Below are 27,504 nucleotides of genomic sequence, written 5' to 3' on the forward strand. Positions count from 1 at the left end.
CAATTAACCACTTAATTTAAACTATGTTAACAGTCAATCCAAGTAATTCTAACATGGGGCACTTTCACACCTTGAATTATTGATGAAGACACGTCTATAAAGTAGAATATTGGTGATGAGTCAGTACCAAGCTAGGTCATTTAGGACATAAAGTGGATAGTTCAATTTCTGATATTTGTATTTTTAATCCCTCTGGATGGCTTATATTAGTGTTGTCAAAGGGTGAAACAAGCCATTTCCAATCTTTTTCCAACTTGCAATACTATACTGTTTAATTTTATAACATCCTCTTTCACTTCTATATAATATATAGAACTTTTACTTTTTTTTCGAAATCCTCATCTGAGGACATGCTCATTGATTTTAGAGAGAGAGGAAGGGAAGGAGAGGGAGAGGGAGAGAAACATCAACGTGGGAGAGGAATGTCAATGTGCGAGAGAAACATTGATTTGCTGCCTCTCGCATGTGCCCTGACCTGGGACCAAGCAAACATACCTGGGCATGTGCCCTTACTGGGAATGGAACCCAAGACCTTTTGGTTTATGGGAAGATGCATAAACCAAAGATGCACCCTGGCTGGTGAGGCACACCAGCCAGGGTGCATTTTTGCATTTTAATAAGTGACTTTATACTTAGCTAAACATCATGCCACTTTCCTTGTAAATTTCTTCTTCTTGTGTTACCTAAAACCCCTCCAGTTTTCCTTAAAGGCAGTTTTGGAAATCATTGCATTAGGAAAAGAGAACTGTAAAGAATCCTAGGGAGCATCTGGTCCTAACCCTTATTTGGAGATAAGGAAACTGAGACCAAGAGAGGAGAAGTGAACTACCTAAAGCCACACTGGTTGCCATTAAAAAACAGTTACAATTGGCCCTGAATGGTGTGGCTCAGTGGATTGAGCGCCAGGCTGTGATCTGAAGAGTCACTGGTTGGATTCCCTGTCAGAGCACATGCCTGGGTTGCAGCCCATGTTCCACAGTTGCGGGTGTGCAAAAGGCAACCAAGTGATGTTTCTCTCACACATCCATGTTTCTCTCCCTCTTTTTCTTCCTCCCTTCCCCCCTCTCTGAAAATAAATAAAATAAAATCTTAAAAGAATAGTTACAATTGTACTTGCCACTTGTGTCTGTATCCACTGCAATGTGCCTTTGAAGCTCCTTCCATTAAAAGTCAGCGTCTACTTCCTTATACCTTGAATCTGGGCTTGCATTGTAACTTCCTTTGGCTGATAGAATGCAGAAGGAATAAGGGTGCCAGTTCTGCAGCAATAGATAACTAATACATAATTTATTTTATTTTCCTTTTCAAAAAACTCTCAAGAGTGTTCTAGAAAATCAGCAGTACTCAGACAGATATTTTTCCTCTCTACTGCTTCCAGCTACTTGGTAAATTTTCAAACATTTTCTTTCTTTGCTTGTATATTCTGTAATCTCTTTCACATCTTCCACTTCATGGAGTTTTCTAACTGTGTTGTTTCTGTTTTTGAGTTTTTAGGAACATCTTTGGCTGAAGTGGAATTTTTTACTATGCTATTAGGCATTACTTTGTGGCACAAAGTTTTAATCCACTTAACAGCTTCTAGTACATTTTTTTTGGCCAGCAGGCAATGCTGCCAGCTGTGTCCATACCAGTAGGCAAATTGCAAGTAACTCTGGGGATGAATACACAAATATCTAAGAAAGGGGAGGTCTGCTTGCTGTGTTTGATAAATTTCCATTTTTTTGTCACCTGAAGCCATGCATGTTAGCATAAGATATTTGTGGCCTGAATAGAATAATGTTATTTGCTATTTTTTATTTATTTTGGATATTTACTCATTCTTATCTGAGGGGAAGTATGATATATTAAAATAAGCACTGAATTTTATAATTGGAAGCCATAGTTCAAATTCTAGATCATCTACACCTTAGTTGTATCACTCTGGGCAAATCACTTCTCTTAAACCCAATTTCTTTATTACTTAGTTGTTTTAGTTGTTCTTTTTGCTTTTTTTTTTTTTTTTTTTTGGAGAATAAGATACAGCATGTAGCATTTTGTAAGCTGCAAACTCCAATCTCTACTTCTCTTCTGAGATCTACATATTTTCAATTGCTTATTGGACATTCTCTGTTGAGTGTCCCATGTACAAATCCATCTCGATGTGTACTGCCCAAGTTTTCATTTTCTCCTGATTTCCTTAAATTATTAAGTGGTACTAACGTTTTGCCAGTTATCTGGGTTTCAAACATCCAAATAAGTTTTTGATGGCTTTCTCTCATTTGTTTCAAGAAGCCATTCATTTATTTATTAATCTATGCATTCAGCCAAAGCCTGTCAGATACCTGCTTTCTTTTCTGTTGCTACACATCCTCCATTTTCAGCTGCAGTCCTGGGTTTCAAACCAGACTTTGCTCCACCTGGTCTCTGTTTCAAACTCTGCCCCTCTGGTGAAGGCATGCATCTTGGACCTGTCCGCCTAGGCCTAGACCAGACCTTATCACTTCTCTGTCAGTGTTCTCCCCAGCCCCAGTGTCTCTTGTCTCTGGTAAGAACACTTATTCCTACTCTGTGACTTTTGGAACCTACCTTATCTCCTTCCAATAACCATCTGTGCCACTACGCCATTTTGTCCCATCTCCATCTCCCTGGTGGAAGATACTCTCAGTGACACTGAAAATGTTACCTAATTGTAATAAACACAGCTTCCTCTTTTACAAAGTGAGAGGGACGCTGGCTACCTCACCAGGACATTGCGAAATAAGATCACGTACATGACTGGCACAGAGGAAAAACTCACAACCCCAGAGTTCTTCCCAAAGACCTGGTATGACTGCATAACACTAAACACAATACTCCTCACCTGACAGTTCAAAATAAAAGCAGCTTAGAATCTGTTTAGGGAAATGAGAATGAAATGTTTAATACCATTGTGTATATAGATAAAATAGGAAATGCAGTGCAGGTGGTTGAGTACAAAGTGAAAAAGCTGAGAAGTATGAAGTAGGATTACTCATGGAAGACAAGCAGAATGTGTCTTTTAAAGAAACAAATAGAATTTGTGAAAAGAGAGCAGGAGAATATTTTAAGTGTGGAGAATTATATAGGAAAATACCCGAGAACAAAAGAAGTGTGACATTGTGCTGCTAGGCTGTTAAAACAGGGGGTGTGTTTTAGGTTAAAGACTGTCTTTAGAGACGAAAAGTGGTATCAGTTACTGCAGACTTCTTTTTCATTGAATTTATTGGGGCGATATTGGTCAGTTACTGCAGATTTAAACTCTTGTTCTAATCACAGAGGAATATACGTGAGACAATGTTTCTAATATTACCCAAGTTTTATTTTCAATAAAAGCTATGAGTTTTCTTGCATCATTCTTAAATAGTCAGGTTAGGGACTTCCTGAATTTGCAAATCTGTGATGTTTTATTAAACAAATGGTGCCTCAACTTGCTTTCAAATACATTGTTTTAAATCTAAAATAGTATTTGTGGAGGGAAAATTTGGCTGCATTTAAGCAACCATCCTCCAAGGGTGGTTTCCTGTATTTTATTTATGAACATTAGTTGCATCCCCCTTCTGCGCGAATTGGGCTAGAAAATCACAAATGCCACAGTCTTTGGGTTTGTGTAATCCAAGCTCTGCATGTTTTACAAAGAGGAACAGATAGAGGGAGGTTAAATGTCTTTTGTGAGGTCTTAGTCAGTGCCAAGATGAAACTTGAACTTCTCCTTAGGTTTTTAGTCTAGTGCTTTACAAATATATCCTGAAGGACCTAGAATAGCCACTAAAGACAAAGAGCAGAGCTGGAGCACATCCACAATCAGACAGCAGGACTGGCTCTGGAGCTATAGTAACTAACAAAGTATAATATTGGCAGAAAGAGAGGCCAGTGAAATGTGACAGAGATTCCAGAAACACATTCCCACTGAAATGGTGCCTGGATATGTGAGGATGCCACTGTACTTCAGTAGAGAATCGATGGTCTTCTCAATAAATTGTGCTCTGTCGAGTAGATATATCACTGGAGGAAAAAAAAAAGAAATAAAGAACCTGACTCCTACCTCACACCAAACATAGAAATTTATTTGAGATGAATTACAGACATTGCATATGACAGCTAAATTAATCAAGTTTCTAGAATGAAATATGGAGAATATATTCACCTGAAATAGGCAAATACTTCTTAACTTGTCCCTCTCTCTTTCCCTGTATCTCTTCCTTCGATACTGGATACTTAAAAATGGGAGAACAATATTACCTGGGTTGACTAGTTAATAAATATAATGGTAATCATTTCTATGAATTATTTCCAAAATAGTATGTATTTTCATGTTCCACTATTCTAATTAATGCTGCTTCAAAATTTATGACTCTTCATTGTCCATTGTTTATGAAATTTTAGGAATGGCTTGAGACAATAAATGATTCTTTATTAGGCTAAGACACTTCTTTACAATGAAAAGGACTACAAGATTTATAATTATTTCAATTTAATTTAAGGAAGCAGCACCTAGGGCTAATGTGGGATCTGTATTATAATTTCATGAGTCTGTTTCTCTTTTGTTTGTTTATTTTTGTCCATTAGACTCCATATATAGGTGAGATCATGTGGTATTTGTCTTTCTCTGCCTGGCTTATTTCTCCTAGGATAATACTCTCCAGGTCCATCCATGCTGTCACAAAGGGTAAGATTTCCTTCTTTTTTATACCCAAGTAGTATTCCATTGTGTAAATGTACCAGAGCTTTTTTTTTTTATTAATCCATTCATCTACCTGTAGGCACTTGGGCTGCTTTCAAATTTTGGCTGTTGTAACTAATGCAACAGTGAACATAGGGGTGTATATATTCTTTAGAATTAGTGTTTCAGGTTTCTTTGGATATTTTTCCAAAAGTGGATATATAATTAAAGAACAAGGGACAACTATAGATGCCCTTTCCAGGGCTATTAGAAATAAATAATATTTAAAGAGGAAAAAAGTTCAGGAGCAGCTGAAGAAAAAATACATTCGTAAGACCTAAGTTTAACTTTCTAGCAACACCACTTCTGGGTATGTATTCAAAAGAATAAAAAGCAGGGATGCAAATAGACTGTTTGCACACCCATGTTCAGGGCAGCATTAGTCACAATAGCCACAAGGTAGAAGAGACCCAAGTGTCCCTCAACATACGAAGAGATAAACAAAATGTGGTATATATACACATAATAAATATTATTCGGCCTCAAACAGAAGGAAATTCCAACACATTCTACAACATAGGTGAGGACATTATGCTAAGTAAAATAAGCCAGTCACCAAAGGACAAATATATGATTCCACTTACATGAGGGACGTAGAATAGTGAAATTCTAAGGGACAGAAAGTAGAATGGTCATTGTCAGATGGTGCGGGTGGGTGGAATGGGGAGTTAGTGGTCAATGGCTACAGAGTTTCCGTTTCCAAGATGAAAAATTTCTGGGGATGGATGGTGGAGATGGTTGTGCAACAGTGTGAAAACACTCAGTGCCTCAAACTGTATGTATACTTAAAAGTGGTTAAATGGTAAACTTTATGTTATATATATTTTACTACCATGAAATGTGCTTAGCTCAGCATCTTGCCCCGTAAGCGATCCAACGTTTTTCTTAATTAATGGAAAACAGGGATGAGACAGAGCTGTGACCTACCACCTTTGAAAAGAAGGATGATAATTTTTTAGAGTGTGTTTCCTATTCTCAATTTAGTTAGCTAGACTTAGAATTGTTTTCTGCATTTTTCCTCCAGATTTTAGGAATATTATCACCATCTTTGAAATCTGTTTCTACATACAGATCATGGTAAGTCCAATTCTCTCATTTTATTAGTCAGGGTTCCTCATTAATACAGGAAACTGTTCAATGAAGACCTGTCTCATTTGATAATGGTCCCCGAATCTCCTGGATTATGGCAGGGATTTTACTTTGTAATCATCTCCCATGAGAAACTGTCCAAACAGCTGTGAAAGCAAGAGCAATCTACAAGGGACAGTGATGTTTTTTACAACAGCAAGGAGCTAAAGCTGACCAAAATGAATCTTTTCTGCTTTTCACTGGTAAGTCTTCACACACACTGTTTAAACTCTCATTTTTATCTTATTGTGTCAACTAAAAGGATGAAATTAGGATATTCCCTAAACTTCCTATGAGGTAATATTAATACATTCACAGTCTGATAAGAAAGGCCACATCAGAAAGAGGAGAAAGGATGTTTTCATTAAAGCCCATAAGCCAACACTATTCAAAGGAGACTGATTTACACAAATATATATAGACATATATATATACATATTTATCTGCAACAATTACTAGTTGTTTAACATTTTGATGCTGAATTTGTATGATATGTAAATAGTATTTTTAAGCAAGTATTTTCTTCTCTTTATTAGTAGTATGAGAAATATTTTTGCAAAATAGGTTGCATTGGGGTTGTGTGCTTTGCTTTGAGACATCCTAGAAATCAAAATTTGTTCTGTGTTACTGGAATAATGAAGTTTGTGCAGTGTCGACTTGGTGAAGCTACTGTGGAGGCAGCTTTCTGAGTCGCCCGGCACTGTGAGCGCCAGGCACAGGAGGCTAATCCCGTCCTGCAGGTGTGCTCATTCAAGGGTATGAGCACCTCTCAAATTTTTTGATGTTATTACTTTTTTCACTTATTATATGTTTATTCTTTTTTATTTAAAAGAATATGAAATCATTTTATTGGTATTCTATTATAGTTGTCCCCATTTTTCCCGCTTTGCCCTCTTCCAACCATCCCACTCCCTGCTCCCACAGTCAATTCCCACACGGCTGACCATGTCCGTGAGTCATTCATGCATGTTCTTTGTCTAGTCCCTTCCCCCTCTTTCCAGCATTCTCCCCCTCTCCCTCCCCTCTGGTCACTTTCAGTCTGTTCTATGCTGCCTGAAGTAGATCAGCGAAAGTTAGCTGGTAGTCCTAGATCTGGAAATACTTTATAACTCTAACCTGCCATTTTGACTGTCTGCCAAAGCTAAAATGGATGTCAAAAATAATTTTATTCATTCCTATCTGTGTTTACAGCAGGGCATTATGTCTATTCATTGGCTTTTCAAGATGTCATGATGATCCCTGTCATTTGGGGAAATAAAATGGTTTAAGTTGATGTTTGTTTCTTTTCAAATTGCAAATAAGATTAACATAAGTGCTAGAGATGGAGCTGACATAGGTTGTAATACCTAAAAAGGAGGCATTTTAAGCCAAGATGAGGGATTTAATCTCAGAGCATCTTGAAAAATAAAATGTGATTGTGGTTGTGGCAGGTGGAATCATTGAGTTTGGGTTGCCTATATAGTCCCAATTTACAAAATAACCGCAGTGCTCCACTTTGCTTTGTGCCGTGCAAATCTGACTGGAGAAATCGCATTTTAGGTGATTTAAGTGGTATTGTGCATTTTTTTCCAGTTGATCGAAAAGAGCTATATGTGGTTTTATACGAATATACTTCCCATGGAAATAGGCAGTGTAGCAGCACAGCTGACTGCATTCTGAGTTCGCTCCGAGTGGTACTATAATCAATATGCTAATGTTTCTGTAACGTAGCGTGGCTTGGCCTAGCGTGGCATGCGCTTGTAATCCTGCTCCTAAAGACTTACAGCCACATAACGAGCATGATTGTCTTTCTCTGTAATATAAAGAGAGGAACAAATAAAAAGAATTGCTGCAAAGCCATGCCTCATCGACTCAATTTGACTGTGACTCTTTTCTTTCTTTTAAAGTTCCTCTTAAAAAGTTACTTGCTCAGAAACATATTGGATCAGACTGAACTGTCAAGAGCACTGAATTATTTTGTTTCAGCATCTTAAAGTTTACATGTTTAGCTAAATTAATTACCTTAATAAGAAAATATCTACAAGGAACTTGGAAAAAATTACAACCATCTTAGGCGTCATTTATTTCTCCTGCAGAGTAAATAAATAAAGTTATTTAGTGCGTGGGCTCTAAACCAGGGTGGTATGACACCCCACTGTGCTGTTGTGAACAGTGAAAAGGGGTTACCTTTTTTTTTTGCCAGGAATTGTGCATATTTCAAAACATATTTTATCTTTGCCTCTATGAATGTAAAAATATGGAACACTGCATTTAAAAAAGAGATTAAAAACCACTGATTTAGTGGAAAGAAAGATTTCAGAATTATACAGTGGAGGTATATATAAATATATTGACCTTTAAATGTTGAGGATGGAGGTGATTTTAAATACTAAGCATCCCATGAAGATTACTACTAAGGAAAGCCAGTGAAAGAGTTAAACATTCCTTATTTAAGTGGAGGGGGAAATTGTAACTCTTTTAGTAGGTGAGGTTTTTAAGAGAAATATAAGACAAACTTAATGAACTACCCATTCTGAACCAAGAATACTATAAATAATCCATTAAAGGTGATTGCTATTATTTTGGATCTATAAACTCAAAATGGAATCTCTCTTTCAAAAGGGAGACAGGAATATCCTTTTATGTATGCCATTTTGACTCCAGAATTTTCCTTATAGTTTTACATTGTGATAAGGCTTTTAGAAAGCTCATTCATTAGAAGCAAGATGATTTCCTTGTTGAGCTCATCATATAGTTATTGAGTTTAAGGTTACCAATCAATTATCTCTGCACCATTTCTTCAGTAATTTGAAATGCTGCCTCTATTTTTATTTGAACTCTCTTTCCTATCCCACTGCATTGTCTCTATCCCTTTCCTCATACCGACTCTTTACATACCCATAAAATACTTGTAATGCCAAGTATATATCTCCCTTCGAAGATTACCCATCCTCATCCTTCAAAATTTGAACTTTTTAATTCTTTGCACTTCTATGTAAATTTAGGATCATCTCGTCAAGTTATATCAAAATCTTTGATGAAATTTTGATTAGGAGAGAGCTGATTAGGCCCTGGCTGGGTAGCTCAGTTGTTTACAGTATCATCTCAATACACCAAGGCTGTGAGTTTGATTCCCCTTCAATGCACATACAAGAAACAACCACTAAATGCATAAATAAATGGGGCAATAAATCGATGTTTCCCCCACCCCCAGTCTCTTCCTTTCTCTCTTTCTAAGATCAATCAATTTAAAAAGATAGATTTGCTTTTTACATCTTCTTTATAGAAAATTGGCTTCACCATGGAGTTGAATCTGCCCATCCACAAATGTGCATCTTTTTTACTTATTCTGATTTTTTTGGTCTTTAATGATGTTTTATAATGTTCTATATAGAATTCTTGCACATCTTTTGCTAAATTTATTCGTAGGGGTCTAAGAATTTTAGATGTTGCTGTGATTATTGTTTTCTTAATTTGTTGGCTGATTTATGGATACATTATTAATTTTCAAATACTGAAATTATAAGTACTTTTGCTAAATTTTAAAGATTCTGGTAGTTAATTTTTTTAGGATTTTATTTGCAGATAGTCAGTAAGGTTCCCAATTCTTTAGCAACTTCTCGACTTCTCTCTCTCTTCTACAACATTGACAGGAATGCTATAATGGCAGGCATTCTAGTCTTGTCTCTAGTGCTCATGCAGTTACTTCCTGAGTCGCCGGGCGCGTTTGGTAACTAAACCTAATGAGGTCAGGGAAGTCCTGTCTTTTCATAATTTGTTAAGATCATGAATGAATAATAAATTCTTCAACTGCTTTAGAGTATTTATTGAAACAATAAATTTTAAATATTTTAATGTGTATTTAAATGTTGAAGCATTCATATATTCCTATATTAAATACTGACTGTCCACTATATATATATATATATATATATAGATAGATAGATAGATAGATAGATATGTTCATTGCTTTTAAAAGAGAGGAAGAGAGAGAGAGAGAGAAACATCACTGTGAGAGAGAAACGTGGATCGGTTGCCTCCCTCTTGCATGCACCCTGACCAGATACCATACCTGGAAGCTGGGTATATGCTCCTATCAGGAATCAAACCCACAACCTTTTGGTGTATGGGACGACACTCCAATCAAGTGAGCCAACCAGCCAGGGTCGGCTGTGGTATATTTTTATATATACTATTAAATTTTATTTTGTTATCATTATATTTAGGATTTAAAACAAACTATGTTGTAACTAAATTGGTCTATAGTTTTCTTGAATTGGAAAAAAAATTCTGTCATTTTAATTTTGAAGAATTCCTATTCATCCTGTGTTCTAGAACCTCAATATACCCTCCACACTTCTACATGAATGTTTCATGAGTATTCTATTTATCTTTCTATTCTATACTCTTGATGAGAACTCCTCAGCACTTTCTAATTCTTTTGAGAAGTCTAGAGTTCATCCCAGTTTTTGATTATTTACTACAAATTTCTGTGATTATTCATTTTCAAGAGTTTAATTTTTTTGTTGCTATTTAATCATTCTTGTTTTATTTCTGCTTATTTTGTTTTCATCATAGATTATTTTTAATTGTAATTAGTTTTTCAGTTAGCTCTGTGAAGGTAATAAATCTTTTTAAAATTATTTCTTCATTTTGTGATTTTAATTTTATCTAGAATAAAATGGTTTAATTTTCATACTGTCAATTTTGTTGGCTCTCATTCTCATCATTTGATCCTTTCATATGTTTTGGCTACTGTTGAATGATAACTATTTTTCTCTTTCCTCTCCCATTTTCCCTTGTCCTGTGTCGTTGTCTTTCCCCCTTTTCACCTCCTCCTCTCCGCCTCCCTCTCCCTGTCCCTTCCTCTCCTTCATGGTCTCTTCCCTTTCTCCACCCAGTTGTAAGGCAAAATCTCAAGTCTGTCTGTGGCTCCAATTTAGAATCAAGGCTTGCATTTCTGGTCCAGAGGTCTCATCCCAAGATTGGTATATTAATCATACAATCTCTGAACCAGCTGAGTTTGTTTCAGATCCCAGTTTGTTGCTGTGTTATTGAATTTTGCTTTTCTGGCCAATCAACTGTTGGAAGGAGCTTTTTTTCAACCTACTTTTATAATGAGTGCTGCTGTAGCCCCTGGATTTCAGCATGGAGGTTGCTTTATGTGGAGGACGTATATCTAATGCATGTTATCCCACAAGGCCCAAAATCTGGTCAGCGCTACCTGTTTGAGAATGGTGCTTAACAGGTCCAAAGCATTACCTCTACTCATCACTTTGTGTTTCTGTTAGGTTTTCGAATACCCTATGTATTTATGAATTTTAGAGCACACATGTTTAGGTCTTATTTAGGTCTTTTTAATTTTCCTAATAATTTGCCATATTTTTGGAGCAAGGGTTACTTAGAAATTTCAAATTTCAGAGAATATTGGTTGAAAGTTCTAAGGCAGAAAATACAAAAGCAATTCAATCTTTACTTTGCTTGAATCTTAAAACATATTTTTTAAATATGAGGCCGTTTCAATGCAACAGAGTAGTTTTTTCCTCATTGTTTCAAACAAGAAAACTTTTTTATAATCCAAGTGATGTTTATATTGATGACACCATTATCAGCATCAACTGTTACCATGTCTAGAAATTTTCAATATACTTAGTGCATACCTCTCTCCCTTAAAACTGCTTCTAGAAGATGCATAACTAGAGCAATTCTGCCTCAAAAAGAAAAAAAAAGCAAATCAATTCAGTTAATACATTTGCATCCCAAATACAAAGATTACAATATAGTTTGCAACGGTTTTAAATACAAACCCACACGTTTTAAAAATTCATTACTCTATAAAAATAAAAAACAAATAAATCGTATTATTTCTTAATATGAAAGAAATGTGACCCTTAATATTAATGTCTTCGCTGTACTTGTGGAATTCCGCTGCTGTCTGAAAGCACATACGGCGCTCATTTGGCCCCGACAACTGCTCTGGAAGGGAAAGGCTGCTGCCTTACAGTTGAGGAAGCTGAAGCACAGCAGACTGTGTTTCTCATTTAAGGACATGGTGCTAATTAAACACATGCATATATCTAAGGTCTGACACCCAACACAGTTTATTGGTACACAAATTAACCTTTATTTAGTATCTTGAACTTGATGTCTTCATTGTGCTTCTTGAGAAATTACCTCATTTTGTGCATGGCTCTCCAACACTTACAATCGTGTTTGAATTTCTGGCTCTGTAATAAGTGGGGAGAATGCCTTTCTTCACTTTCTTGTTCACTGTTCAAAACTGGCATGCCATAAACTATTAATCTCTCTGCCTAGGATAATTCAAATGGGGTACCATAGAAAGGTAGGTTTGATTAGATGACTTTTCAAGGAAAATTATCATTTTCTTATTTTTTGACTTATAAATCTCTTTATTGCAGGAGGGCTCTGTGGACAGTTTATATGAGCCAGTCCCAGAGCAGCATGCTAACCAAGAGAGCACCTCTGGTAAAACTGGTTCTCTCATTTCATCCTTTGGGGAGAGTGGAAAAGCATACAATAATCTTTTCATGGTGAGTGAAGCCTTGAACTGAGTGGATTGCATATTGTTGTAAATTTAGAATCACTTGCTTAGTGACAGCTGTTAACACAGCGAAAATCCAGTGTTCTCACCCTGGCTGGTGTGGCTCAGTGGATTGAGTGCAGGCCTACAAACTGAAGGGCCGCCGGTTCTATTGCCAGGAAGGGCACATGCCTGGGTTGCAGGCCAGGTCTTCACTTGGGGGGCATGTGAGAGGCAAGCAATCCATGTTTCTCTCACACATCAATGTTTCTCTTCCTCTCTTTCTTCCTCCCTTCCTCTCTCTCTAAAAATAAATAAATAAAGTCCTTAAAAATCCATTGTTCTCAAAAAGTTCTTCATTTACTTTTAGTTACTGATTTTTTCTTCATTGTGTCTCTTTGATGATTTTGGGTTATTAATATGAAATACCATTTATAGTGTATGTATTAAGTGATTACATAAAGTAACTGAATCCTCAAAGCAACTTTATGACAAAGAAAGAATTATAGTATCTTCTTGATGAGGAAATTTCAAGACAGAAAAGTAAAATAACATTCTAAAGGCTATAAAGGATTAAGTGTTAAAGCTGGCAATTAAATATATATGTATCAGTAGTTTATCAGTAGTTTAGTGGTAAACCAGGTCTTTAGGGTGGACCCAGTTTGGGATTTGTAGCATTTGCCAATTGCTATGGTGTAAATGCTCCTACTGTGGTCAATTTAAAGCTACCAATGATTTAATAACAGGCTTACAACACCTGAATGCTTAATTATTCACTACCTCTAGTGCTGACCACAGCACACCACTGACTACTTTAAAGTCTGTGCTGCCCACATACTCAGCTGCTTATTCAGTTTATGGACACACACTGTCAACTTACAGACCACGAGTCCTGCTAGAATGCAGATGCAAATAGTTTTTGTGAATTACCTGTGTAATCCTAGAGGCATAGAGTTCCTGTGCTCTGCAAAATTGGACCTGTCCCTGTTTAACAGTGCTGGCTCTTCTCTTAGTTAATTGTGCTATATTTAAATTAACTCCATACTAATAACTTATTTTGCTTCTACTGTGGTAAGGACAATACAAAACTTCCTGTCTGCTGCAAATAATGAACTTCCCTATACTTACAGATTCAGATGTCATCTCCGACCCTTATAATCATACCTCCCCAATAACACAAAAGTTAATATTAACTATCATTTATTCAGTGCTTCCTTATTGTAAAGTACTCTACTAGGTGATGCTATATATGAAATTATCTGTGCCGATCCTTATGAGAACTTTAAAGAGGTTTTAAAATGTTGAGAAAGGTTAAGTAGTTTTCCAGTTTAAAAAAACAAGTAAGATGACCCAGGATTAAAACCCACATATTCTTTTCCTCTAGAGAAAGTGTTACAGTAACATACCTTTGAATTTTACACATACCTCTCATACTCACCTATTTTATTCTTTGGGGACATTAACCACTTCTTCATACATAGCTTACAGAACGTTTCCACTTCTCAGAAACTTAGATAAACTAAAAAGCGATGCAATGTTAGAAACCAGTTCAATCCTAAGTCTCAGTAAATAAAACCAATCAGAAAAGTTTCTCATACAGTGGAAACTCTTTCCTCAACCCCATACCCTTTTCACTCTCAGTAAGATGTTGATGTTAACAGACATGCTGAAGAGGAAGCAACAGTTCATTTTACACACTAATATGAGAGACTGCAGCCATTTCCATGGCGACTGTCAATTGACATTGCAAATGTTTATAAGCATTTTTAGTCTATAATTAAAAAGACAAATTGAATAAGCTGAGGAGCCTGAAGATATCTCCTTAAATGTGTGAGTTAATAATTATACATGAAACATAAATAAGTTCATGGCCAGCCAATTTGCTAGAATTTTAATCAAACTTCACTTACATTGCAAAAGAAGATGAGAATAATAAAAACATGATTTAAATTGCTACAACTCTCTCTCCGTATCAATAGATAAAAAGATAGTTTTATATACATGTATATTTTTCCCTCTACATATCTCATATACATGGATGTCTCAGTATTTAATTTAAAAATATATGCATATATACAAAAATAAATGCATATATATATCTACTTCAACCATAGATTTCACTATTTAAAATTTGAATTATATCAATCCTATCAAATTATCATTGATATTTATTTTATTCTTAATGAAAATGAAAATGATTCTATAGTTTGATTTTAAAAAGCCTATCTTTTAATAATAAAATTTAGTAGTTTAGGACTTTCCTGACTTCCCCTCTAAGCTTCTGAAGAATGGATGCTTTTTTCCCCCAGGTGTTCTCACTTACTCTTTTTTCCTAATTAAAAAAAAAAAAAAAAAAGCATCTTGGACCAGATTTGGCAGTATACAAAAAAGCTTATACTTTTTAGATTCATACTGTAGAAATACTACAAAGACACCCCTAGAGTTAATGAAACTATGCTTTAAGCTCTCAGTACTCCACCCAGAAGTATTTGTTACCTGCCCCTGGAGGAGAGGTGCTCCCGAACTCAAACCCTTTGGAACCAACAAGACAGCAGATCTAATAGTTACACTGGAGATTGTAGTGTATACTGAAAATAATGTCATTTGCCACACAAACTGAAAAGAAAAATCAAAATGAGAAAAGAATCCTAGGCTTTTTGGCTTCTCTTACAGATATGTTATTTATGCATATTTATTAGGAGTTTTACTGTATGAAAAACACTATTATAAGCAAAGCAGGGAGTTACATAGATGAGCATAAGATGATCACGTATAGACCAACTGCACAATTAAGGGTAGAAGAAATACTGAAAGAAAAGTTTACTGGAGGATTGCAAATAAGAAACATCCGAAATACCCAGCTTGCATCTTAATTGCAGTTCCAGAAAGGCTTGGTAATGGAGAACTGGCTCAAAGAGAAATCAATTTAAAATATGAGACCATTACATTTTGTTAAGAGGAGTAATGAGTGATCCACTTTAGTAGATAGCAAAGCCAGAGAAGTGTGGAGGGCTACTGCCAAACAAGCAAGCAAGCAAGCAAACAAAGACAGTGGGTAAAAGTTTTACAGAGTGAATAATCACCCAAGTAAATAAATATGCTGAAAGAAAATGTACTAACATACTAGCCTAGCTGAGGATTGATCACTTTGCCCCTTATTACATTAGTGAAATGTAGGCTGCTACTCCTTGATTCTGCATCTATTTTAGGATACTCTTGATAATGTCCAAAGCTAATAAAAGATCTTGATTGAGAACTAGAGTGAGAACATAAAATGTTTGTACCTCTGCCAGTTTGGGGTTAACTGGATCATTCCTGAATTATCTGGTTTGTCATTTATGTTGATTGAAACAAGCAAATAATTGTCAATGTTTCACTTCATTTTGTGTATCATAAATTAAAGTGATAAGAAATTTGAACCTTTTCAAAAATAAGCTTAAATGTGAGTAAGAACAATGTCCCTATTACTTAGATGTCGTACATATTATTCCTAATGTTGCACAGATATTCATTCAATAAACACTTGTAGACTAAATCTGGATCAGTGAAAGTTCCTTAATCAAGGTAAAGAAAGTCTTACCAATGGAGAACATCTGATACAGTGTCTAAAAGCTTTGGAGTTGAGCTTTAGGTGTGAATTCTCATTCTGGCTCTGCCGCTTACCAAATGGGACCTGGGAAAGTTGTTCAAATTCTCTAGAACTCAGTGCCCTCCTCTGCAGAAAGGGGAGAACAGTCCTCTGGGCAGATTCAGCCATTCCACTGCAGAGAAGACAATCTCCTCGTGCTCCCTTAGGCAGGAAGGAGTTAGCACAGGGGTCAGAGAACCAAGGGAAGGGCTGGTGTGTCACATTAGAGCTGAGGTTTCAACCTACAGCCTGCGGCGGCCTGCATTTTTATGGCCAGGAGGTAAGAGCAACTTTTATACTTAAAAAAGTTGCTTAAAACAAACACAAAAATAAAGATACTATACCACAGAAACTGTATGTGGCCCATGGAGCCTAAAATATTCCTATCTGGCTTTCCACAGAAAATGTTTGCTGACCCCTGCCCTAGGCAAAACGCAGATGGCAATAAGGGTAAAATTTATGCCATATTTCAAAAGACTTAATATTAATAAAAAATATAAAACAGATTATTAACACTTTTACATTGATTACTTGTTTAAATGGAAATACTTGGGAAATATTAAGTTAAATGGAATTTCAGTCTTCTCTTTAACATGGATGGTGGCTTTCAAATATCACGTGGATGCTTCTGTTCTGCCAAACCTAAATTATGTCTGTCATCCAGACCTCAGGGGACTGGAGCCCCTGTTTTTAGCCTCCTGGCCTCTACTAGAGGAAGGAGGGTACTAAGTGTTAATCTGCTTTGTCTACCGCCCTTCCTTCCCAGAGCCTCTTCATCATTATTATAGTGACATCACTACAATAAATAAATAAATAAATAAATAAATAAAAGTAAATAAATAAAAGTAAATAAGAGCAGCCCTTCTCACCTCTGGATCTTCTCTATAGTGATTAGAGAGGATGGTTGACTTTCTGAAGGTGGCTCCTCTTTTTCTCTATAGAAAATAATTTGTATCAATCCTACCCCAGGCACACAGTTTTATGCTAGCATTTAAAGTGAGTTAGCTGTAACAACTCTTCTGCAATACTTGGGTCTTATAAAGTGGTGATAAATGAACACTTTTGATTATTTTTTTCAGTTAAGATGGAAAGGAATGACCAAAAAAAGCACAAAAATATCTAATACTATTATGTTAGAAAGTAAATCACAAACAAAAGGGTGCTATAGAAAGACTTTGCTGTAACTTCTGACAGTCATTCTCAATTGTGGCTGGACTTCAGAATCCACTGAAGATACAGATTTCCAGACCCTGCTGTGGACCTACTACATTAGTAAGAAGGAACTAAGGTAGCCCTGTCCGGTAGAAATATAATGCAATTCATGGATGTAATTTTATTTATTTACTTATTTTAAAGATTTTATTTATCTATTCATTCTTAGAGGGAGGGGAAAGGAGGGAGATACAGAGGGAGAGAAACACTGATTGGTTGCCTTCTCTTTCGCACATGCTCTGACTGGGACAGGGCTTGATACCCAGGCATGTGCCCTGACTGTGAATTGAACGAGTGACCTTTTACTCTGTGGGCTGATGCCCAACTGAGTTACACCAGTCAGGGCCACAGATGTAATTTTAAATTTTCTAGTAGTCGCAAATAACTTTTTAAAAAAGAGAAACAGATGAGATTATTTTTAATAATATACTGGATTTAAGCCAATTCACCTCAAATACTATCACAACAAATAATAAAACATAATTAGATATTATATATTTTTTAATATATCTTGTTGATTATGCTATTACAGTTGTCCCATTTTCCTCCTTTTATTCTCCTCCACCTTGCCCAACCACATTCCCCCACCTTAGCTCATGTCCATGGGTCATACATATATGTTCCTTGGCTTCTCCATTTCCTATACTATTCTTAACCTCCCCCTGTCTATTTTCTACCTACCATTTAAGCTTCTTATTCTCCTTTCCCCCTTCCTACTCCTCCCCCTCCCCCACTGATAACCCTCCATGTGATCTCCATTTCTGTGATTCTGTTCCTGTTCTAGTTATTTGCTTAGTTCATTTTTGTTTTTTGTTTTTCTTTTTAGGTTCAGTTGTTGATAGTTGTGAGTTGTAATTTTACTGTTTAGATTTTTGATCATCTTTTTTTTAGATAAGTCCCTTTAACATTTCATATAATAAGGGCTTGGTGGTGATGAATTCCTTTAACTTGACCTTATCTGGGAAGCATTTCATCTGCCCTTCCATTCTAAATGATAGTTTCACTGGAGAGAGTAATCTTGGATGTAGGTCCTTGCCTTTCATGACTTGGAATACTTCTTTGTAGCCTCTTCTTGCCTGTAAGGTTTCATTTGAGAAATCAGATGATAGTCTCATGGGAACTCCTTTGTAGGTAACTGTCTCCATTTCTCTTGCTGATTTTAATATTCTCTCCTTATCTTTCATCTTGGATAATGTAATTATGATGTGCCCTGGTATGTGCTTCCTTGGGTCCAAATTCTTTGGGACTTTCTGAGCTTCCTAGACTTCCTGCAAGTCTATCTCCTTTGCCAGATTAGGGAAATACTCCTTTATTATTTTTTCAAATAAATTTTCAATTCCTTGGTCTTCCTCTTCTCCTTCTGGCACCCCTATGATTTGGATGTTGGAATGTTTAAGTTTGTCCCGGAGGTTCCTAAGCCTCTCATTTTTTTGAATTCTTGTTTCTTCTTTCTGTTCTGGTTGAATGTTTATTTCTTCTTTCTGCTCCAAATTGTTGATTTGAGTCCCAGTTTCTTTCCTGTTACTGTTGGTTCCCTGTACATTCCCCTTTATTTCACTTTGCATAGACTTCACTTTTTCCTCTATTTTGCAACCATACTCAACCATTTCTGTGAGCATTCTGATTACCAGTGTTTTGAACTCTGCTTCTGACAGGTTGGCTCTCTCTTCATCGCATATTTGTATTTTTCTGGAGCTTGGATATGTTCTTTCATTTGGGCCATTTTTTTCTGTTTTTGGTCTTGGCATGCCGGTCATGTAGTAAGGGGCAGAGCCTTAGGTATTAACCAGGGTGGGGCAACCCACATCATTGCATTGTGGTGCTGTCTGTGGGGGAGGGTTCAAGAGGGAACAATGCTGCTCTCCTAGCTCTTGGTCAGCTTTCAGTCACTTCCTCTGTTACCCAAAAGCAAATTGGACCCTTCTGGTGCTGGTTCCCAGGTGGGTCGGTTTGTGTATGTTCTAGGACCCTGTGGGACTCTCCAATGAGCTCATCACCTGTGGGGCTGGGAGTGTCTCCCACTGCCTCAACCCTCACAGGTTTTTTCAGTCAGAGGTTTTGAGGCTTTGTTTCCCTGCTAGAACCCCCGGTTGCATGGTCTGTCTCACCCTCTAGCAGTTCCTCCTGGTTTATCTGCATGCAAATGTGGGACTGCCCACTCCACCAGCTGCTGCCTTGCCTTGTCCACCAGCTGCCACCTTTCCTTGAGTCCTCTCCTCTTGGTTCCCCATCTCCACCTCTCCTACTGGTATGGATGACTGTTTCTTCTTTAACTCCTTAGTTTTAGGACTTCCATGCAGTTCCATTTTCTGGCAGTTCTGATTGTTTTTTGTTTTTAAATTTGTTGTTGTCCTTCTTTTGGTTGTATGAGGAGTGTGTCTACCTATGCCTCCATCTTGGCTGGAAGTCTCTATTTTATATATTTTTTAAACTAAGATTTTGAAATCTACTGTGCATTTCATATATCACAGTTCATGTGCTAAAGCTTCAATGATTAAAGTGAAATCCAGTCCTAGAGAAGCAATAAAAATTGTGTCTTTTTTTTACCCAGCTTAAAATTTTAAATTAAATTAAATTAAAATTTAGTTTGTCACTCACACCAGCCATATACCAATTGCTCAATAGCCACCTGAGTATAGAGATGGATTCTGTATTAAGCAGTTTAGGATGAGAGGCTTAAAATTGCTGGTGGGATTGAGGCATCAAAGTAACCAGATTATATCATACTCTACTTCACTTAGGGAAGTGTAGATATTAAAGTATAAAAATACTTGGTAAAATTTTAGATATATGCTTTTAGAAAGAAACAAGACCATAGGGAGGGAACAGGTGTGTTAACCAATGAAGAAGCTGAGATTAGTGACTTGTCTGAGGAGATAGAAGGAGTCAGACTGGAGATTTGGCTTCCCAAATACTAATTTTTTTCCCTCTCTCCCACAAGCGTGGGTATGTTCATGTGTGTGTGTGTAATATGCACTTGTGTGTATGCAAGAGTGAGAGAAAGTAGAATAGGGGTGAGGGGGTATCTTTTTTGGGAGATGAGAAGTAAAGAGGAGGGAGAGACTAAAGATTTTGTCTTTGTAATAGATATGCTAAAAATAATCAGATAGTATAGGAGACATTGTAGAAAGCACTTGAGATTGGCAATGCAGTTAATAGATTTGAGTTTTATTCTTGCTCCCCAGGTAGCTAAGAACTGTGTGCCCTTGAGAATGTTATTGAACTTCTCTGACCTTAAGTTTCCTGAGCAATAGAATATAGATAAAAATGTCTGTCTCTTGGTTTGTAGTAAGGATCAAATGTTATCACACACGTTAAGCACCTGGCATAAGACATGTTAATGTTCATTTTCCTTCCTTCTGCAACTTATCACACTAGAGCAGAGTGATCCTTTAATTTAATATCCTTGATTAAATGACTTTAAGTCAAACTCTCACTGGAGCTGGGATGTCATTTTAAAATCACTGCTCAAAATAATTTGTAATCAACACTCCTTACCTAAAAGCATTGATTTTTTTCCTGGGCTGGACAAGAAGAAGCAACAGGATTTATTGTTGATGTGCATTAGAAAACCCACGATTTTAATCTCCACAAATTGCCTCAAATCATGAACACCCAGGTTGAGTGCAATTTTTGACAATTCAGCCCTACATTTCCCACCATGTGCAGACAGCAGTAAACAAGAAAATTTATCAAAGGGGCTCTTGTTTGTCTAATTTGTATTTCAGGGTGCTTCTTGGGTTCATTTTAACTAAAATATTTTTAAAACACTAGTTTAATTATTTTATATACTTACTCATCAAAATTCTGCACTGATTAAAAGCACTGGAGAAATCAGTTAAATTATTTCCAGCTACCAGATGTTAATGAGAGAGTAATATAGCAGATTCAAACATAGCTTTAAAGATAAACAATATGATATGTGTCTAATAGTTGGTTTGAGCTCAGCACTAATGAGGCCAAGGTCAGGGGCTTAATCCCTTTATGGCCAGTTATTTTTGCTGTGTTGCACAGCCACCAGCAGCATCCATGACCCCAGCCCCCTGTCTTGGTTATAGGCACCATTGATCATTAAGAACCTGGGTTGGAGAATAAGGAGACCTCAGCACAAAGCCATTACTCACAAGGGAAGAACAACCTTCCTAACCAGCAGTTCACTTGTATGAAGACTTTCCTTCACTATGAGCAGACTTCAGGCCACCAGTGGGATTCTCAGCTTTCAATTTAGGATGATCCATGGAGCAGTGGTAAGAGTATTAAGAAAGAAAGTTCAGTTCTTGCACTGGCTTTGTTCCTAAACAGTGCTGAGTAAGTTATTACACTGATCTGTATCTCAGTTTCCACCTCTGTAAGATAATAGGGTTAGACTAGATGGTCCGTATGACTTCCTACTCCTCACAAATGGTTCCATGAATATACTTTAAATTATTTGAAATGCAGTGTGTTGTCTTATATAAAACACTATAATTATTCCTTTTCAAACTACAGGAGAGAGTCTTATCAGATGGTCTGTATGAACCCTGCTGTATGAGGGTTCTCCAGAGAAACAGAAGTAATAGGCTGTGGATATATATGGAAAGAAATTAGAGGAATTTGCTCATGTGATTATGGAGGTTGGAAGTCTGAAATTTGTAGGGCAAGCCAGCAGGTTGTAAACCCAGGGAAGAGGTGATGTTGTAAGTAGAGTCCACAGGTAGTCTAGCGGTAGAATTCCTCTCCCTAGGGAGATAGTCTTTTTACGACCTTCAACTGATAAGACGAGACCATCCACTTTATGGACGATAATCTGCTTTACTCAAAGTCTACTAATTTAAATGTTAATCTTACTGAAAAACACCTTCACAGTGACTTCTGGACTGGTGTTTGACCAAATAGATGGGTACTGTAGCCTAACTAAGTTGACACATAAAATTAACTATCACATCAGCCTTCTGCTAATTATGCCCTTGTATTGAATATGATTCCCACATTTGTGAGTGACTTAATTCCTGTAGAATGTGGCAAAAGTGATAGAAAGTTACGTCCATAATTAGGCCTCAAAAGACTGTGACTTCTGTCTTGCTAACAGACTCTCTCCACTGCCTTCCTGGCTTGACCATTATGATGTAGCAAGAGACCATTTAGAGAAGCCCATGCGGCAAAAAGCTGAGACCAGCTTTCAGACACCAAACAACAAGGGACTGAGGCCTTCATTTCAACAGTCCTCAAAAAACTAAATTCTACTAACAATCACTTCCCCGAGCTTGGAAGAGGACCCTCTCCCCAGTTATACCTTTGCATAAGGCCTCAGACCTGTTAACCAACGACTTGATTGCGACCCTGTGAAAGACCTATTTATGTCATGCCCATATTCTTGACCCACAGGAACTGTGAGATAATAAGTGTGTATTGTTTTAAGACATTGCATTTTGGAATAATTTGTTGCACAGAAATATGTACCTAATATAGGAACTGAAATTAATTTGACAAATTGTTAACTGCAGATAACCAAATCCATGCTAGCTAATTTAAGCAGAACGGAATATATTACACATTACAGAGAGGTCGGAATTGTTGGGAGGTTGGAGACAGATACTGTAGCTGAGCTTTCAGGAATTACTCTGAGAAAGCACACTTCAAACTTTGCCACTCAGGAGAGCTTTCCCCTATGTTAACACGTTTTGCATCAGTGTCTTCAGTTGGTGCATGTGATGGACAGGACCTAAACCACACAACTTATTTATTCTAGTAACAAGGGAAGTCCATCTCTCTCTTTCTGTCCCCGTCTGTCTCTCTCTCCCCCTCCCTCCCCTTCCCTCTCTTCCCTTCCCCTCCCCTCCTGTCCCCCCCCCCGCCCCCCCCCATCTCTCCCTCTTTCTCTCTTCCCTGCCTTTTGGTTTTCTTCTCTCCCTTCCTTCTTACCCTCTTTCCCTCATTGCCTTCTCCTCTTGATCCCTTCAGTAAATCAGTAATTCTCAACAATTTTTTTTTATCTCATGGCACACATAAACTAATTACCGAAATTCTGTGGCACACTTAAAAATATATTACATTTTTTGCCAATATGACAAAAAGTAGGTATAATTTTGTGTCATGCACACTGGACAGCTGTTGCATGGCTGCTCTCATTTTTTTACTTGACAATGTAAAGGAAAAGATGTTAGTGCCTCTGACTAGACAGCCAGGGGCTACATGCTTTAAAAATTCTTATGACACAATAGTGTGCCTCTTGTGGCAGGCACTCTGGTTGAAAATCACTGTTCTAAACATTGATTTTTGGATTAGTGAATGACAGATGTCGACTACAGCAAGATATATGTATACCCCAAATATTTAGAGAGTAACATAAGCAACTCTAAAATTAAATACTGTATTGTAAATATCAAGTCCAACTTCTGTAAGAATTCTCAGAAGGAATTAAAATATGATATAGTATAGTTGTCAAAAACACAACATTTTAGGAGGGGGTGTCAAACAAACACTATAAAAATACCAGCTTTGAAATTTACCAGTTATGTGATTTTGGAAAAGTTCCTTAAATTCTTCAAGCTGTATTTCTTCTCCTATAAAGTGAGGAAACTGTTTGTTACTTTTATTTACCATTTGAGAATAAAAAGTGGCAATGTAGTTACCATTATTAGTACAGTGGCTATCACAAAGTAAGTGATTAATAATAGGTGTTATCTCTAAGAACATAACGTGGTTTGTGGTTTAACAGTACAAATTCCACAGAGAAGGTAAGATATTTAAGCTGGGCTTGGAAAAGAAGAACTAGAGTTAAAAAGTGGTTAAGATAGTATATCACTGTACACTGTCCTCGCATCTTTCACAAAAAGCCTTAAAAAGCACTTAGACAAAAGTGTCTTATAAATGGATACATTGAAATGTGAAGTGTCATCTTAGAATAGGTGAATAATAAAGAAGTCAAGGTAGGTGAATCCCAGGTTGGTGTTCTAACTGCTCATCTGCATTTCTTACTTGCTTCCCAACTATTAAAATTGGGTGGTTTTTTTTTTTTTTTGGTTCTGTCTCTGTATTAGCATTAGCACTGACATAGCTATGAGTAACATAGACACTGAAGGGAGGAAAGGAGATGAACAATGGCTTCCCATCTGCTATGTCTTCATTGAACTGTGAACTAAAGGAGTCAGTATCAAACAGGGCAGGTAATCCTTTTCTTGATTTATAGATTGTAAAATGACTCATAACAAGCTGACATATAAAACATAGATTACTTTCATTAAAAAGGCTGCACTTTTCTTTCATTTTCATTTTTATTTTTTACCCATTATAGCTATGATCACTTATGGCTATTCTTTACCACCAATTCATATGTGAACATCTTCTGGTGGTTTTAATTAGTTTCCTCCTGTAAATATAGACTTATGAAATCAATAGATTGAGGTTAATTATGCCCCATTGTCTTTTTTATTTCCTAAACGTATGATACAATTACTAATTGAATCTAGTGAAAGCCATGGTTATCTCTTTAATCATGTTTTAAAGAAAAAGCTGTAAAGCAAAAAAGTCCATTTCCACTTAAATTTTCTCTTAAAAGCTTTTGTCATCCCTGCTGACATTGGATTGAAGTATTATGTATAAGGAACCATGGATTGTCTGTACAGGGAAAGATTCTGAGATATTTGTTCAGCAGCCTCCATTCTATACACGTAAAGACTGAGGTTCTCAGAGGGTGCTTGGATCCCGCCCAGTTTGGTAGCGCACTGGGGAAAGCAAGCCCATTTCTGGAGTACCAGTTCAGTGATTTTCCACTGAAGGGTTTAATCTGATATTTTTACCTATCGTATTTCCTATGATACTTCTTGCAAGTTTATTTGGCTCATATTGCATTTGTGGCAATGAGGGTTAAATAAGATAATGATATAAGAAGCAGAAACATGAAATTTAATGAACATTAGTTGTCCTTTATACAACCTTGTATAAATGTAATTTCATAAACCACAGTACACTTAAGGATACTTAAGGGAGCTCTCTATTTTAAGAAATTTGGAAGGAAATATTTTTGTAAAGAAAGAATCTTGTATAATGTAAGTAGCCATCCCTAGGTAACCTGTTTTGTCATCCTGGGTATTTATAGAGCTGTGAGCGGAGTTTGTTATTTTAGGATTGATAGAAAACCCACTTAGCACACTAGTAGGCAAAAGGCAAAGTTGCATGCAATTTACCAGCTCCGTCCCTAGATACGGTACCTGTGCATTCTTCAGGCACTATAAACTTTATGGTCTGCCCTGAGATGATGAGCCATGTGGGGATGCCATACACCACTTGCTTCTCTTGGGGAAACCAGAATTCATTAGCTGTATAGGGTTGTTACTCTTTGACAAGGGCTGGACAGGCTGGCCAGAAAGTCTACTTTTCCCATCAGGATGAGCTGATATTTCTCCCTCCTCTTTGCTGCATTCTTGTGGGGGAATGAAACCTGTTTTCCCTGAGAACCATAATATTATTACTGTAATATACTGAGGGCCTCCAATGCGCAGTCTGTCATCATCTGAATTCAATGATTCTTGAAGAGCCCATTTTAATTAAGTGAGCTTTCATAAATTATTGGGCATGCTTTGATGATGATGATGGCATCCACTAAATGAATAATGACTTTAAAACACATCAATGTGCTGGTATACACTTGTCTCCAAATAATGCTAAGTTATTAGTATTAGTGCTTTGATGAGGGTGGGCTTTCCGAGTTGTTTGTTTAGTAGTGGCGTACAGCATTACATTTTCTCCACATTTTCATAGCCACTCTCCCTTCTGGCCAGTAGTGCTCATTTGTGAGACCTCTGATCAAGAGGACAGGTGGTTTCTGCGACTGTGCAGTCAAGTGTAGAAGAAGTACTGTGTACTACTGCAGACTTGAGGTGTAAAATCCCAATGTTACCACTTACTAGTTATGTGACCGTAGGCAAGAATCTTGACTGTTCTGTGTCTCAGTTCGCTCCTCTGTCAATTGAGGATTATTGTAATTATCAGCCTTACAGGGTGGTTGTCAGGATTAAATTATTTGCTACATATGAAGAATCTAAAACTGTGTTTGATAATACACGAATGTTCTGCCATTACTGCTGTGCAAGTGTGTTAAATAAAAAAATTAGAAAAGCAATAAGATTTACAGTCTTGATATTCTTAGCAACTTGCTTTAATGCACTGGACTGAGACTAACTGTAGTTATTAATATTCCTCTCTGCCGTGTGATCTATTTGATAATGTCAGAGACTTCTTCATAGGCTCTGTCTTCACATAACCAGGTGTAGTGCAAGGTAGCAGAGCTGATGGTTGTCAGAACTCTTTTAGAAGGGTGATGGTTTGTCGTCCAGTCACACAAACCTTCTTGTTTTGAGCATCAAGCTGATAATTGGGTGCATATTTTCTCATTTCTCTGGTGGCTTTAGGTACACTGCAAATTGAGTGTACTTTATCAACTTTGAAGCATGATAATCATTGTCACTGCCAAATGTCTATTACTATTTTTTTTAAAGAGGAAACATATTAACTTCCATGTCTTATTCAGACATCTGGGGAAATTTATTGAAGCATAGGAGCCTAAGGAATGTCAAAAACAGTTTCAGTTTGGATATGGCATTCTTGAAATCACTGTATTTTGATATTAGTAAAACCATTTGAGTCATGCAAACGAGTAGTCTTCATTCTTGCAAGTGAACAGAATGCAATATCAGAATTTTATGTACTATTGATAAGCAATATAATGAGAAATAACATCTATAATTATCTTCAATGTATTTGGGATCATATAAGGATTTTATAAAGCTTATTTAACCTTCAAAGTTAAGAAAATCATGGAAACCAAGAAGTTCCTCAGATAAACAGTCTTTGATAGTGGATACCTGAGAGAAGGACCATTTGTATTTCTTCTTTGCGTCTAAAACAGTGTCTTAGTAGTAGGCACTCGATAAATGTTTGTTGAATGAACTGTGAATGTATGAAAGAATCAATGATATGATTCTGAAAGAATATATTAGAATGAATAAAATAACTAGCATTTAATCACTATAAGTAAATCACTATATGTGTAACCCTAGACAAATCAATTTATTATTTGGGACCTCAGTTTGTTCATTTGCAGCTCAAAGATCGGATCTCATCAGCTCTACAGTCTTAAAAGTTTCCCATAGGATTTACACCAATATTTACTGCCAATCGATTTTTCTCTGGTGCAGAAATACCTTTCACGTTTCTATTAGTGAGGCAATGACAATGCCCGGCATAGTCACTCCTTTTTTTTTCTTTTGCCTTTGGGATTTGAAAGTAAGATTTAAAAATCAGTAACACATTGGGTGGTGA

At 36.7% G+C, this 27,504-nt stretch overlaps 1 protein-coding gene across 1 annotated transcript in view; it reads left to right on the forward strand.

Annotated features, from left to right (window-relative positions):
* Positions 1-6,009: 6,009 nt before the first annotated feature.
* The window catches only part of SAMSN1 (SAM domain, SH3 domain and nuclear localization signals 1), a 156,472-nt gene continuing 134,977 nt past the window's right edge, over positions 6,010-27,504 (forward strand). The window contains 2 exon segments of the mRNA XM_045200072.2: positions 6,010-6,048; positions 12,244-12,375. Coding sequence (XP_045056007.2) covers positions 6,025-6,048; positions 12,244-12,375 — 156 coding nt within the window. The 5' untranslated portion in view covers positions 6,010-6,024.

The sequence above is a fragment of the Desmodus rotundus genome, chromosome 2 (assembly GCF_022682495.2).
Source record: "Desmodus rotundus isolate HL8 chromosome 2, HLdesRot8A.1, whole genome shotgun sequence".
NCBI lineage: Eukaryota > Metazoa > Chordata > Mammalia > Chiroptera > Phyllostomidae > Desmodus > Desmodus rotundus.